At 46.7% G+C, this 14,237-nt stretch overlaps 1 protein-coding gene across 1 annotated transcript in view; it reads right to left on the reverse strand.

Moving 5' to 3' along the window:
• Positions 1-14,237, reverse strand: part of TBX15 (T-box transcription factor 15) — a 98,079-nt gene that overhangs the window by 7,097 nt on the left and 76,745 nt on the right. The window contains exon 7 of the mRNA XM_037389795.1: positions 9,811-9,908. Within this exon, the coding sequence (XP_037245692.1) occupies positions 9,811-9,908 (98 nt within the window). The remainder of the gene's footprint in view (positions 1-9,810; positions 9,909-14,237) is intronic.

Consider the following 14,237-nt stretch of genomic DNA (forward strand, 5'->3'; position numbering starts at 1 on the left):
CCATGTCCTGTGCAGTGACGGAGCCTCCTCAGACAGGCAAGAGCTTTAGAGCGGCCTGGACAACTTGATCACTGCCGTTACCCGACCACCAGTTACCAGCACGGCTGGGCTCCACCAGCGATAACCTGGTATTCACTGTCTCGTTAAGAACAGACGTGGCTGAGGGTGCTCAGAGCTCGTGCCTTGACTTTCTAACAAGGATGGAAACCACAAGGTGATCTGCCTTAAGATTTTATGTTTTGACATGTCAGCACAAAGGTATTCTTTGAGTGCAAATGCTTCTTAAACAGTTCAGCCCGCTTCCACCTAACAGCCTCCAGCCCAGAGGCTGGACTCAGCCCAGCAGGACAGTGACCCACAACCTCAGCCCAGCCACCTCCTTCCACCTGCAGATGTGAGCAGGACCTAGCCCAAAGGTTGGGAGTCACAGCCTCGCTGACCGACCGATTCTGACACATGCCCAACACATTGGCACCTCCACCGCGTGATAGGCACATGTCCAAGCACCCGAGGGTGCGCGAAAGAGGGGCTGTGGCCACTACTCATTCATCTGGCTCATGGCTCTCCTCCTGGCGCTTAACTTGAGTGAATAAGGCCTCCTGAGAGGCAGTTTATATTCTACATTCACTTGGGCACAGAGCCACACTAATGCAGCTCTCCAGCTTTCCAAATGGAGCTGGCGGGGAGCTGGCATGTGTCGGGCCAGCATGGAGCACAAGCAGAGGAGCCTGGCCATGCAGACAAACTCTAAGTCACTCCTGAAAGGTCTGATTTTTGTGAAGACTCTACAGAGCCCAAAAATAGGTAAAGGGACTTCCTAAAGCATGAGAGAGACCAACTCTTCCCAGTTTTTTGCGGTGTTCTACCCTTGGAAGCAACAGTAGATAAATGTGACAGCATGCACACAGGAAAACAAATTTGAACAAAAAGGTAAAATCTCATTCCCGTTCCATGCACTCGCACGTGTCTGCACTCTGAGTATGGCTTGTGAAACTTACTGCCTGCCTTCGAAGTTTACTGCAGCTTTGGTCACAGGAGAAAAATGAAGTACTGGCCCAAAGATGGAAATCTGAGACTGTAATGAAGGAAGGTCTGTGCAGATTGCCGGGTGATCTGGTTGACAGATTGAGCCCAGAGTGTCACTGTAACCATCTGATCCCATGTCCTTTAAGAGCCAGGCCTAGCACAAACCTGGATTCATTTCTTCAAGCAGCACATCCCTCAGCCCTTCTCGATGCTTATGTGCACCTCCAGGCATCTAGATGCCACAAAATCAAGTGTCACTCCTGCTCTTCCATACCATGGCAACTTTTGCCTTGCAAGTGTAACTTGCAGCCCAAGGTCTCTCTTCCCACTCCTAGCTTTCCAAAGCTCAAGCCCAAAACCTTCAGAATGACTGCAAGATTCTCCATCACATCCTTCTTGTGCCATTATTACCCTGAGTTCCCCCTTCACTGTCTTGAGAAACTAAACAGCTTTGATGCCTCCTCCTCGTCCCCTCACCAGGCAAGGGCAAGGCCACCTGGTCTGTGACGTGCCGGACTCTCTTTTCATTATTTCCCCACTTCTAGGAATGAAAACTTCCCCCTTTTAATGGGAATGAGAGCCACTTCTGTATTCATGCAGTGTAGATGTCTGTTTTCTCTGTAGAGCCCTTGGCCAATTATCAAATTATGAACCCGCTGGTAAAATCTTTAAAGGGCCCAAATGAGACCCAAAACCTACTGCATGCCAAGTCGCTGGGTTGGTAGGGGAAATATCAAAAGTGTGTTGTAGTCACTTGAGATACAGCTCACCAAGAGCAAAAATGATGGTTACAGCAATAGATTTAAGTGGGAAAGTATGTAATTATGGCACAGAAGTGAGGAATGAAAGGAAATTTTATTTAGGGTTAGTATAATATAATAGACCTTTTTTATAAGTTTGCCTGAAATGAGGAGAATAACTGGAATTAATGATAAATCTAGAACAACTCAGAATAACACATCACTTCCCTTTAGCTCTTCCAGACTTCTGCACCACAAACTAGGCAGACAGAAAGTTCAAGATAAAACTTGCCTCAATCATCCTCCAAGATAAAATATTTTCAAGCTCTAATGATAAAACACATCCCTTTTTTTTCTAATGTGAACAAAAAGTACAATCCATGACGTCTCGTTTCCACTCCCATCTGTATCCAGAGCACCAAAAGAGCTTTCCCAAAAGTAAGAGACAACATCCCCTTCCCAGCCTGTCTAATACGACGGTTTCTGCTCCCCATACAGACAGGTGGCATCTTGGGCAGCTCGGCGCTGGCTCAGGAGAAGGCCTGATGGACGTTATTTCTGCGTCGTGCACAGACAGTTGTAACACGGCGTGTGCAGCTCTTCCATGAGCTGTGCCTCAGCTCCTACAGAAACAGCTCCTGTTTCCCTTCTTCGAGTACCAACAGATCAAATCAACTCAGGCTTGAAGGATGACAAGCACCCACCTTAGTGGAGAAAATAGCTCAGGAGTGATAATTATGCACTGCCACTCACATTTACAACCAGCAGCTGGGCAAAGACATCACAAAGGGGTCAAAAACTACCCCAGGAGATGACACTGAATGAAAACAGGAGGCAGAAAAGGGCCCCCTGTGACACAAATCCCTCAGAAATTCACAGCAGAAGCTGGTGCAACCTTGCAGCTGAGATCAACTGAAATCATGGCGATTTCTTTGGTGGTAACAGAAGCAAACTGAATTGCAAACCCCTCTTGCCACTCTTGATGGAGTCTGTTGTGGGCCAGCACAGGCCGTGGAAGCCCCAGCACGTTAAACAATAAAAAAAACCCAAAACCAACCATCAAACCCCAGAGGCACTGTGGTTCAAAATTTCTGAACTGAGGAGAAATGTCACAGTATGGCGGCAAGCTCAAAGCACATGCCACTTTCTACTGGTAACAGAATAATGTGCCGCTCAGAGGAAATTGTGCAAATCTTCAAAGTGTCATTGCCCCCCTCCATTCATCCACACGAAATCTGATCAGCACCCGTGAGATAACAGAGATTTACACTTCAGTAATTAGACATCGGGGTAAACACCTCCCTGGAGTAACAGAGTGCTTCGGGCTCCTTTCAGGTCACCAGCCAGTGGCACAGAGTTTGACTCCCAGCCCTTCATGTCACATCTGGGAGGATATCTTAGCTTTTAACTGTGAAAGATGAGACCTTGAAGAACCAGAAACGCCCCTTCCCTAAAGAAAAGCTGTCTGCAGCTCAACCAAGAAGAAGCTGGAACAGTTTGTTCCCTGTTGCTTCGTTTAAATGAGGCAATCCATGAGCCATCTGAAGTATGCAGCAGAAACCAGCGCTTGATCCCAATAACTCTGGCAACAACTGCTCTGTTTCCAATCTCATCTTCAAGGTCAAAAGTATCAAGAAGATAATTGAGACCAAACCCAGATATCTGACCTCTGCCAATAGCCTGGACCGTTCACAATTGATTTCGAAAGGGAAGCCGCATCCAGATTATCCTGGTGGCATTGCTGGGAGAACCGATGGCTGCCGTCAGGAGGCAAGTGGCCAAGCAGATGTATTTGTAGGTTGTTCAGCCTCCTCTGACATCTTGGGGGATGATATTTCAGGGATCTGGGATCTCAGATAAAGTTGAAAGGATCTGAACAGTTATTTCCTTCTTTCTGCCTCAAGGCGCCTGTGCTGCCTTCAGACAAAGCTCTGGAGGGCTCAGTCTTCCCTCCGCTTGACACCGATACACGTTTGTGCGCTCGCGATACTGATTTCAGATGGGTGCAAGCAGGGCAGCTGTCTGAGCACACACCCACCACCACCCCCCATGCGGAGAAGAGTATTATACCAAAGAAGAAATGAGTAACATGCGGCACAGACAAACTTTGGTAAGACAGAGTGATGCCTGCCTGAAAAGGGTAACGTTCACAGACAGGGAAGCTGGAAAAGCAGCAAGACCTCAGCATATCAGTCCCCCAGCTGCTGCTATATCATGCAGCCTTAGGGTCTGTCTGGATGCATCATGACTATAAGAAGACATCATTCCTTTCCTGCAGTAAATGAGAAGATTGAACCTCTTCCACACAGAGGAAGGGAGCCTTTTGTGCATATCCTTGTTGACACAAGACTGCAGGGTTCCAGTGTTTCTCTCCGAGGGAGAGAGAGGGAGTCTTGAACAGACTGAGTCAAAATTCGATCACCAGTTTGTACACGCATGCTGCTCTAGAGATAGCAGGATACCTGCTGCTACCAGAGATACCAACAGCTGTCTTACTGGTGAGGAGCACACCCCTCTTTGCCTCCAGTACCTTTTTTGGACAAATTTCAAGCTCTTGATGCTAATCTCAACAACCATTAATGACAATTTTGCAGACTCTCTAGCAGGTGGCCTCTCTACCTCAGGGCTCCAGCCCAAGATCAATGCAGATGCTCAAGCTGATGGAGGATGGGTTGAATCTACTGAAAACAATTGGTGGAGTCCTCAGCAAAGGCACTTATTCGAGCAAAGAAACCCCATGTGAAAGAAAAGCTGCCTTGAGAACTCACCAGCCATAGCGAAGTCGTTTGACTCTCCCAGATCTGGTACGCCAGTATCAAAACAGTAATTTAATGGTGAAGTAAAATTTTATGTGCTGCAAACCTGCTGATTTACCACATCGTGTGACTCTCATACTGGTACTGAAATTCTGCTTAGGAGGCAATTCTTTTTACCAGCTGCCAGCATACCTTTGATTTTAGTTCTTGCATAACTCATCAGCTTTTGTAGGACGGATCAGATACTGATCGCTATCCCAGTATTGTTACAGTGCCTTTCTAATCTCTATGTCCTGGCAAAACTTACAGTCACTGATAGCAATCTGCTCATCACAATATCCTGTGGGAAACTGTATATCACATAGGAGCCAGCAATGGCTCTTTTTTACTCTTGGAAAGCAACACAATCCAGAGTTACTGGAACTCTTATTTTCTTTCCCCCCCTCTCTTCTTTATTTTTTTATGTTCCCTGTTAAATCAAGAAACTGAGCCACATATTTTTAATAATGAGAATCTGGATGAGGTTCAATCTAAATTTTGAAAATATATTCCAATTAAAGACTTTAATAGATTCTTGGCTTTCCCCACATCTCATTACCATGTGCATTCAATAATCCCAAGCCCCCTTTTTCCCTAGTAGTAAGTAGACTGCAGAGCGGGTGACATCATTCTCCAGAAGGTCAGCCTCCCCTGGACTGCCGTTTTCTGATCATTTCTTGCAAAGGTTTTTTTCAGGGGGGACTTTTTTTTCCAAATTGGCTGCAAATCTGCTGTGATTGTGTCAAACATGGTACTTGCCCTTGTAAAGCTGCAATGACTTTTGGACCACCTGCTGCAAAAGAGAGGTTTTGTTCTCAGGCCAGAGGATTTCACTGACAGAAACAGCATGTCCTTCTTCTTGGTAGGACAATATGATGACCACTCAGGTCACACACCTGCAGAGACTTACTGACATGCTTTACTTCAACAGCAACACCTGCAAATAAAGCTGGCGGACCGCTGAAGCCAGCCACAGCAGGCATCTGTGTGACTGGCTGTAATATCAGGCTCTCCAGTCTGTGTGGCAGCTGAAGCCCATCATTGCATAGATTAGAAAGTTATTTAATCCCTGTATGAAACAGCTGCATCCAGCACACCAAGTATCAATTCGGTGTGTCACTGCGGCCCTTGTTCAACATACAGCTTGAGCCAAACAAATGAGCAAAGCACTAGGATGTATGTTGAATGGCAGAAAGGATAATGTGGAAAAAATTATAATACCTTTAGATAATTGTATCATGTGGATGCATCTGGAATACTCTGTGCAGACTTGTTTTTAAAGAAACGATTAAGGACCTGGAAAAGTTCCCACTTGAAGAGAAATGAAATGGCTGGTGCTATTCGCTGTGAGAAGCACAGAAGGGGGACATAAAAACCTGTAAACAATTAAATGTATGAAGGAAGAAGGTGGATGAGTGGGAACTTCTGTTTTCTTTACCTTTAAAGATCCCACGAAAAGTGATGAGAATTCAGTTAGAGTAGAAAAATCAGAGCCACTTGAATGAAGCTTGAACTGACTCAGCTGGGTCAGGAAAACACTGAAATTGCAGTCACAAGAGTCTGTTGAGGATGGCTGAGACAAAGCTATAACGTACTCTTCTCTCTGCAAGATTCGGTACAAGATTCAGTACTCAATCTTTTTTATTAACTATGCAAACTGAGTTTTCATTCTCAGGCATCTTCTTCATTCAACAAATCATTCTACATTTTTTCCCTGAATCTTCTTCAATCTCTTTCTGCCCTTTAAAAATACTTACAGTAGAAGGCCATATTGCAATGTCAGTTTACAGCTAGGAAATTGCCTCCCCGCTGCTTACTGATATTTTTTTTCTACACCAAGGATTGCGTATCACAGTTTTACATACACTGCCTCTTGCCCATGCAATGGCTTATCCACTGAGACCTCCAAATTCTCACCGTGCCAACAATTTCCAGTACACTTGGTGGGTATGTACGTCCTATGCTTTGTTTCTAGACACACAATATCATATCTGGCTGAGCGAAAAGCCACGCTTTGTTTGAATGCATGCAGGTCACCAAGCAAACTCTATCGCCCTTCATACCTTTGTCCCCATCATTACTGACCACTTTTATGAGATTTGTACCTTTTAATAACTGCACTGTTTCATTTAGTTCTGGACAAGTTAGTGCTGGAACCAGCCCCTGCAGAGCAACAGTGGGACTGTCCTCACTGGATGCTGGATTTACGGTTATCGTGTCAGCTTTGCCATCGGTCAGCTACTCATTTCTTAATACACGCTAATGCTAACTTTTCCAAGCTGATACATGTGGCGATAAGTTAAATGCTCTCCAAAAATCCATCACACCTATACAGTTATTTCTATCAGTCAAATCTCTAACCTAACCAAATAATTCAGATGGATTTGTTTAACAAAACTGTTTTGGAAAAGGCAGATAACATTTTCATTTCATGAAAAAATTACCAAATGACAAACCAAAAGCTAAGAATCCATAGCAATCTGTAGCACAGAAAAACCTAGCTGGAAAGCAGCAAAGGCACCGTATTAATACTGCTGGAGTCCCAAGCTTCTGCCCCAGAAAGCATCATTTTTCCTACAAGGAAAGTGTGGGGGGGGGACTAATCTCTTGAAAATCAAGGCTAAATTCCACAGTTCCTACAAGGGATCTGATCCAGCACTTTGCTAGACTTCATATAACTGGATCCTACTGCTTTTTTCCTCTCCACCCAGACAGCGTCTTATTTCAGTACTGTTATGTACTCTCTCCCTCCTCACCAGGCTGAACAACCATAACTCGTTCCTCATCGATGATGTTTCTTCCTAGGCACGTGGCCTCTTTTGTTGCTCTCATCTTGTCTCTCTGCAGTAAGCATGCGCTCCTTTTCAGCTGCAGAGGACACATCTAGTCCCCAAAGTCTCTCATAGCCCCAGTGCAGTTTCCCAACCAACAACTCAAGGGATAAAATAGAGGCGTGCACTTCCTCAGATGTTTATTCTGAAATGGCATATACTCACCCAGCTTTGGAGACAACAGCACAATCTAGAATTAAAGCATCTGATTATTAAAACAATACCCTGAAAACTTCTAATTCATAAATATGCAAGGGCATATTCACGCACATATTGACGCATATTCATTCAGAGCCCTGAACTTCAGGCGGGAGAGAGAAATAGAGCCCCAGGCAAAGCACTTCCATGATGAGACTGGCCACGGCTCAGCACTGAAGTGCAATAGCTTACACTGCGGCCAGCTGTTCAACACCAGGGATCCACTCACCTGCCACACAGCTCATGTGCCTGAACGTAAGGAGCTGAAGAGGCATGGGCACTGCACATCCTGGTCGTCTTATGTTTGGAGGGAAGAATCACATGTGGCTTAAAGCCACCTCAGCATTTCTTGCTCTTTCTGCCAGCAATTCCAAGGCCTCCAGACCAACATATTTGTGCTGGCCCCTGGGGACTGTCCCAGCAGCCAGAAATTAAAATTGTGCTGTGTTTGTACCTTGGCTTTGCACCTATTGCTGAGACCAGGGGTCAGCTCATTGCAGCAGCCACTGGAGAGGTAAGCACTGTGATGGAGGGAATATTTCTGATTCCTTATCTTGAGATCGCTTCGCATGGCTAAATGCAGAGTTCAAGAGCACTGTTTTGTAGTGAGTTGTTAAGTTTTGACACCAACCTGCGGACACAGCTTTAGCTAAGGGCTGCCCTAAGCCCTAGTGGTCTCTGGTGCAATGTCGGTGGTCTGCACAGAGCCAGCTGGTCACAGGGTACTGGCTTGCTTCCTGGTTTTTCAGCTGCCAAACTATATTAAAACAAGCTAAAAATACATTAAATATTTTCCTTTCCTAATATTACCTTACCACGTAAGCAATAGCTGGACTTGCCACTAGGATGTTATCTGATAACCAGTGGGAGGGACGGGAAGGCGTGTGAGGAGGGAGGCTGCCTCAGCGACTGTGACCAGGAGGAAAGGCTGTTATGTTTCTATTTGGGTGGGTGATGAAAACATTTCTGAATCCCTGCTTTAACCCATCTCTGACCGCACAGCCCACCAGAAGTGCTCCTTGGCACGAGCCCCTGATCTTGTGCAAAACCTCCCCCCCCCAAGAAGCGTGCACGGGGAGCCTAAGGCAGCCCACAGAACTGTGCCCTGTCCGCCGCTGGTGCTGTGCCATCAGAAAAACAGTGTAGCAGGTGACCTGGGCTCTGGGGCGTTGCACGGGGAACTGACGTGGGCGACAGCCAGCCAGAAGAGATTCCTGCACTGTATCCCCTTCTGGTTCAGCCTTGGCAACCAGTGCTGCTCTGCTCCCTCTGGAGGAGACCACACAATCCCCAGGTGGGTTCAGGGGTAGAGGGAAGTGATGTCAAGCTCAAGGGTGGGAGGCTGGACAATCTGCTACACAGGGCATGCAACTGGTTTTGATTGTTTAACCTCATAGGTGTCACATTTGAACACGGGTTTGGATTGTTTCATTTCTTGCATGTATATTGGAATTAAAGAAAGTACCAAGTTTCCCTGATACCTCTATTTCCAGTGATTACTGATTTTAACTAGAAATAGCTGCAACGAAGTGAATGAGGAAGTCCTATCCCTGAAAAAAAATAGTAACACAGCCTGAAACTGGAGATGAAAGCCCTACTTAACAAATGAGAGATGTAAAGGGCAGAAGCTATGAAAAGACACAGCATGAACAAGCGGAAAACACTTGGCCTACCCAGTGATTCCTGCCAGGCTCATACTAACAGAAAGTCTCTGCAGCAAGGCCACCAGGTTTTGAACAAGAGGCAGCATGATCCTGGGGGGAGGCACGTTTCTGGTCTCCTAAAGCTTCCAGAGGACATACACCCCTTCCCCTTGTGTTTTCACACAAATGGCAAACATTAACTGTACGTGGAGAATGTGTGTGACATGTTGGAGTGTTTTCTCGGTCTCTTGGTGCTCTCTTCACACTTAACTCATGTCATGTACTCAGGCTGGTTTGCCTAACCCTGCGCTCCATTCTGCTGTACCTTCCACCTCCCAGGATTCTAGTCCTGGCACTGGGGGCACCAGGGAGATGGAGCAGCTCTACTGCACATCCTAAGGCATAGTCCTTCCCTCCATCCCTCCTCTCTGCTCTGTGTCCCTGCACAACAGCGAAGAGCTCAACAAGGAGCATGACATCCCCATCCCAGATGCTGGATGCAGAGCAGAGCACGTTGCTGCTCTTACACCCTCTTCTGCTCTTTTTACCGCTCTCTGCGTGCCCTTCGTATGCTCACCTTGCTGCTTCTGCATAGTAGTGAAGTCTTCAAAGGTGAGAGTGCGCACGGGGGGCCTCCAGAAGGCATAGGTCTCCATAATGGCCTCCAGCCCCGTCCTGTGCAATGAAAATAAAACAAGGAGAGAAGAATGTCAGTCAGCTGGCAAGGGTATCAGCGCCGGGGGAAGAGGGCTCCGACCCTGCTTGACAGGCTGCCAGCAGCCACCAAAAGGTCACCTTGACATCTGTGAATTCCTCAAGCAAGCCTTCCCGCACAGGTGCTGGCTACCAGAGTAAAATGAAATTTCCCCAGCCCAGTATCTCAAAAGCTCCTCACGGTCTCCCAGTGCCCTTTTCTTTTTTAACAAGGATCCCCAGCTTTCTGCCTGCTTTGCAGGGGACACATGACGTCAGCTTGTCAAGGCGTGCTCTATGTTGGAGCGGGATTCCATGCTTTGTAGATACAAGCTGCCATGCAAACAAGGGAGGTCTGGGATTCAGCCTACAGAATCAGAGAGATTTTGTGAATTGCCTTTCCCTGCCACTTCCTAGTTCTGGACACTGTTCTGAAGTGCTACGGGAAGCCATCAAAAAGGAGTCTCCTTGGGTTTGGACTTCTACTAGAAATGCATAAGAGACTTTTTAAAGATCAGTGGCATCTCTGCTTTGGGTCCCTAACTCCCCGCAAAGACAGTACCAAAGAGAAAAACGCCAAAATCAAGTGACAGCTTTTCCTCTTGAAGAGCTGAGGTATCAGATTTGCTCTTATTTTCATGACAGAACACTAGGTCTGCTGAAAGTCTCTAACTCCACAGGCTCAGTAAGGACGTAGGTGCATTACCAGGAAAAGACTCCCACATTCTTTACGAGACAACCCCCCGGAGTTTCACCCCAGGAAAGGCTGACCCTGGTGGAAGCTGCAAACTGCTCTGTTCCTCATTCCTCGCCTTCTCCTGCCTCTTTTCCAGAAGTGAGTTGTAGCCCTCACACTGACTGGACACAACTAGAGATGCTTTGTCAAATGCAAGAACATATCCCCTTTCAATGCAAAAGGCTCTAACATCCCCAGAGCCTCTCATCAGATGTTGAGTTGATACTGGAGCTGCCTTTTGCTTCTGAAAATGTCTTTCTGCACGTGCCTCCACTCACTCAGTTAACTTTCCAAAGTCTCCCCGGAAGCTCAGATGCTTTAAATACATTGGAGTTGGCAAACCAAACTCTGTATTTTAAGAGGAGGTTTAGAAGAGAGGTTGTTGCATGGTGTTTATTAGCTGCTAAGCTGTTAGAAGTAGAAACAGAAGACATCTCTGCATAGCAGTCTCACACTAGCGCTGAGCACATTACAACAAAACTATTTGGTTAATACAGTGGCCCCTGCCAGCTCATGGAGCTCAGAGACAACAAGGCTGCGCAGAACGTGAACCCATCTGCTGAGCTGGGCTCTGCGTGCAAAAGCAGCTCTTTGACTACCAGTACCACCCCCAGGATTTCCCCTGCTCCCCGTGTGAGAAAGCCACACATGTTCTGACTCCGTCTGCTTCTCGACTCACACAGCTGGGAAGAGACCGGTACCTTTCTGCAGCCTCAAGAAATGATCCTCAGCCCAAATGCTGAGGCAGGACTTGCTGGTACCATATATCCAGGGGGCATAAAATGCCCTCAGCAAGTTGCAATGCAACAAGACCTGCTGTTGAAAGAACCTCCCTTGACAATTAAAAACAAGTAATACATCCAGAAATGCAGACTGAAAGTTCCAGCTGTGCTCATCCAGCTGCTCCGCGTCTGCCTCGCGGATCGTGCAGGGAGGCCAGTTCACCAAACTGGTGTTCACACGGTCTGGCTCAGGCACGAGATCCCCGTGCACATAACCCCACCTTGCACCAGTGTCTGACTTCTAGCTTTGCTCTCGTGACTCCCTTCCAGAAAAATCCAACCCCCAACAGGATGTGGCTCAGGGAATCAGTAAAGGCAGGTTACGGCTGTTGCCCTGCCTCTGCACGGAGCTGCATCATCTCAGCTCGGCCTGACTCACAGTTTGACGTTTCTAGCTCTCTGTTTACCACTTTCCCCAGTACCAATACAGTTCTTGCAAGTACTGTGTAATTTGTACTTCTAAAAGAAAAGGAAAAGAGAGAATAATGAAAAGATAATAAATCAAATAAATGAAAATAATAAAAAGAAGAAATAAAAGACTAAATCAGGAATCATATACTGCTTTCAAGGGTTGGACTCCGCTGTGCCTGTGAGCTAACGGAGGGTAAATGGCAACACTGAGTGCACCAGAGCAGCTTGGGAAGCTGCTCAATTCCTGCCCTGTAGGGCATCCAGAAAAAGGAGGGATGCAGGCAGGGACCCCCCTCCTCCTGCTCCAGGGGAGCAGGTCTAGAGCAGCCCCTCTGCAGTGGACCTGGCTCCTGTCACCCTCCCCTTCCCAGGCTGCAAGTGCCAGCAGCAACACCATGGCCTCCCCGGATTCACAGGCTGCCCTGTGATGCTGAGGGCAGCGCTGCAGCCACAGGTACCTGAAGAACAGATGCCACACTCCACAGCTGGCTTCAAGCCACCACTTTCCTCTTCCTGCCCCAAAGGAGAGTCCTTTACTCCCCCAGAGGTGTGCACATGTTGGATGTGCATTATAAACCACCCTTTTTAAGTATGCGGGTGACTGAGCTCAAATGTCCAGTTCTATGCACAAATTCAGGTCCCTATATCCTAGATCATCCTTTTTTCCTGCTAATTTGTTGGGTTTGGGTGTTGGGTTTTTTTGTGCAGAACAAATGTTGTGGGTGCTTCTGAAATAGCATCTAAGCAGAACACACCCTTACTGAACTTTAACCTTTTTCTATGCATCAGACAAGATCCATGAGACAGCAACCTCATCTGCTAACCTGCTAGGCACATACCACCCCGGTATGGAGTCTTGCAGAAAAAGAACATGCAGCCATGTCAAAACCAGCTTCGGTGAGAAGGCACACCACTTCCGCGTGACTCATTTTACAACTCTATCCCCAGTCTTTCAATATTTTTTTTTTTCCGTCTGTATTCCTGTTTTTTAAAGCAAATGTTGATATGAGGAGGTGGGAATCAAGAATCTCCATCGCTGTCTTACAACCCTCCCTCCCGTAGGAGTTCGTGCCGTTGGTGTGATACCAAGATAATCCCAGCCCCACCACAGACCTCCACTGCGGGACAGAACGGTAGCACTCCCCTAGTAACAGAAACCCTGGAGTGCTATTCTCTGTGTGTTCCAGCCCCTCACAGGGAAAACAAACCCCACCTGGCCGATGAAGAAACATTTTGGGACCGCAATAATAAATGCTGACAAAAGAGGAATTGTTTTCAGCATTTCTGAAATCTCAGCAACTTCTTTTAGGCTTTGGTGAGGGCTGCTGGTACCAAGCGTGCTGAACATTATCCATGTGGCATCCACTTTCTCTTCCAAAGAACTGCACTGAAAAACTTACTTCAAACTGTCTATCAGGCCATAAACCCTCCCCTCTCACACCATCTTTATGAAGGAAGTAAAAAAAAAGTATCAGAAGAGGACTCACTGCCAGCTTTATTTTAATAAGGTCAGTCCTTTAAAAGGTATCCAAAATTCACTCTTTTTCATTCATTCTTTTATTTTTAGTGCTATAAAGTTTTAATAATAGGCAATAAATGAAACAGTTCCATTGTCTGAAAAATGAAAAAAGATGTACGAGCTATCTGTGCACCTCCATAATCCATACCATATGGCCGACCTCACCATTCCTGCTGCACGCAGGATCCAGGTCATCGTTTCATTGTTCACTGGGGAAGCCAAACTACTGGCTTCAAGCGCCTTCCTGGCTCTCTTATCCTAGACAAAAGCTCAAAGAGCATTTCCAACACGAACAACTTTTATTCACCTCGGCTGCCCACATCTGAAAGGAAAGTGCTGTTGCTTGCCTTCAGCTTAAGGGTTTTTCTTCCATCACTCTGCTGGGTTTCCTGACTGTTGTCCGTTCTGGCTTCCTCCTGGATAAGGAGCTCCCACAAGCATCCCACGGTCAAATGAACTCTACTCAGGCTCCAAAAAAATAGGCTGTGTGGCATTAAACCTGCACCCTCACCACCCAAACACTGGGCTAGCTGAGCTCCATATCTCAAAAACCCTGGTTCTCAAACACTTGAAGCTGAGGAGAGCAAACAAGTAATACATGCCTCGTACGTACATGACTGGGCATGCTTTCACCACCAGGACCACTTCTTTTGGTTCACTTTTACAGATGCTTCACGTGCTTTTGCAGGTAAAGCGAACAGGGACCAAAAATTACATAGAGGGAATCTCTAATAAGCAGGAACTAAGACTCAGCCTCCTAAGACAGGCTCACCCGCTCAGCCGCCAAGGCTAACGGGTATATCGCTGAACACCGTTAGTTCACCCAGTCTGAGCGCTCATAGACTGCAAAACAGCATCCAGCT

Source organism: Falco rusticolus, chromosome 5 (assembly GCF_015220075.1).
Source record: "Falco rusticolus isolate bFalRus1 chromosome 5, bFalRus1.pri, whole genome shotgun sequence".
Classification (NCBI taxonomy): Eukaryota; Metazoa; Chordata; class Aves; order Falconiformes; family Falconidae; genus Falco; species Falco rusticolus.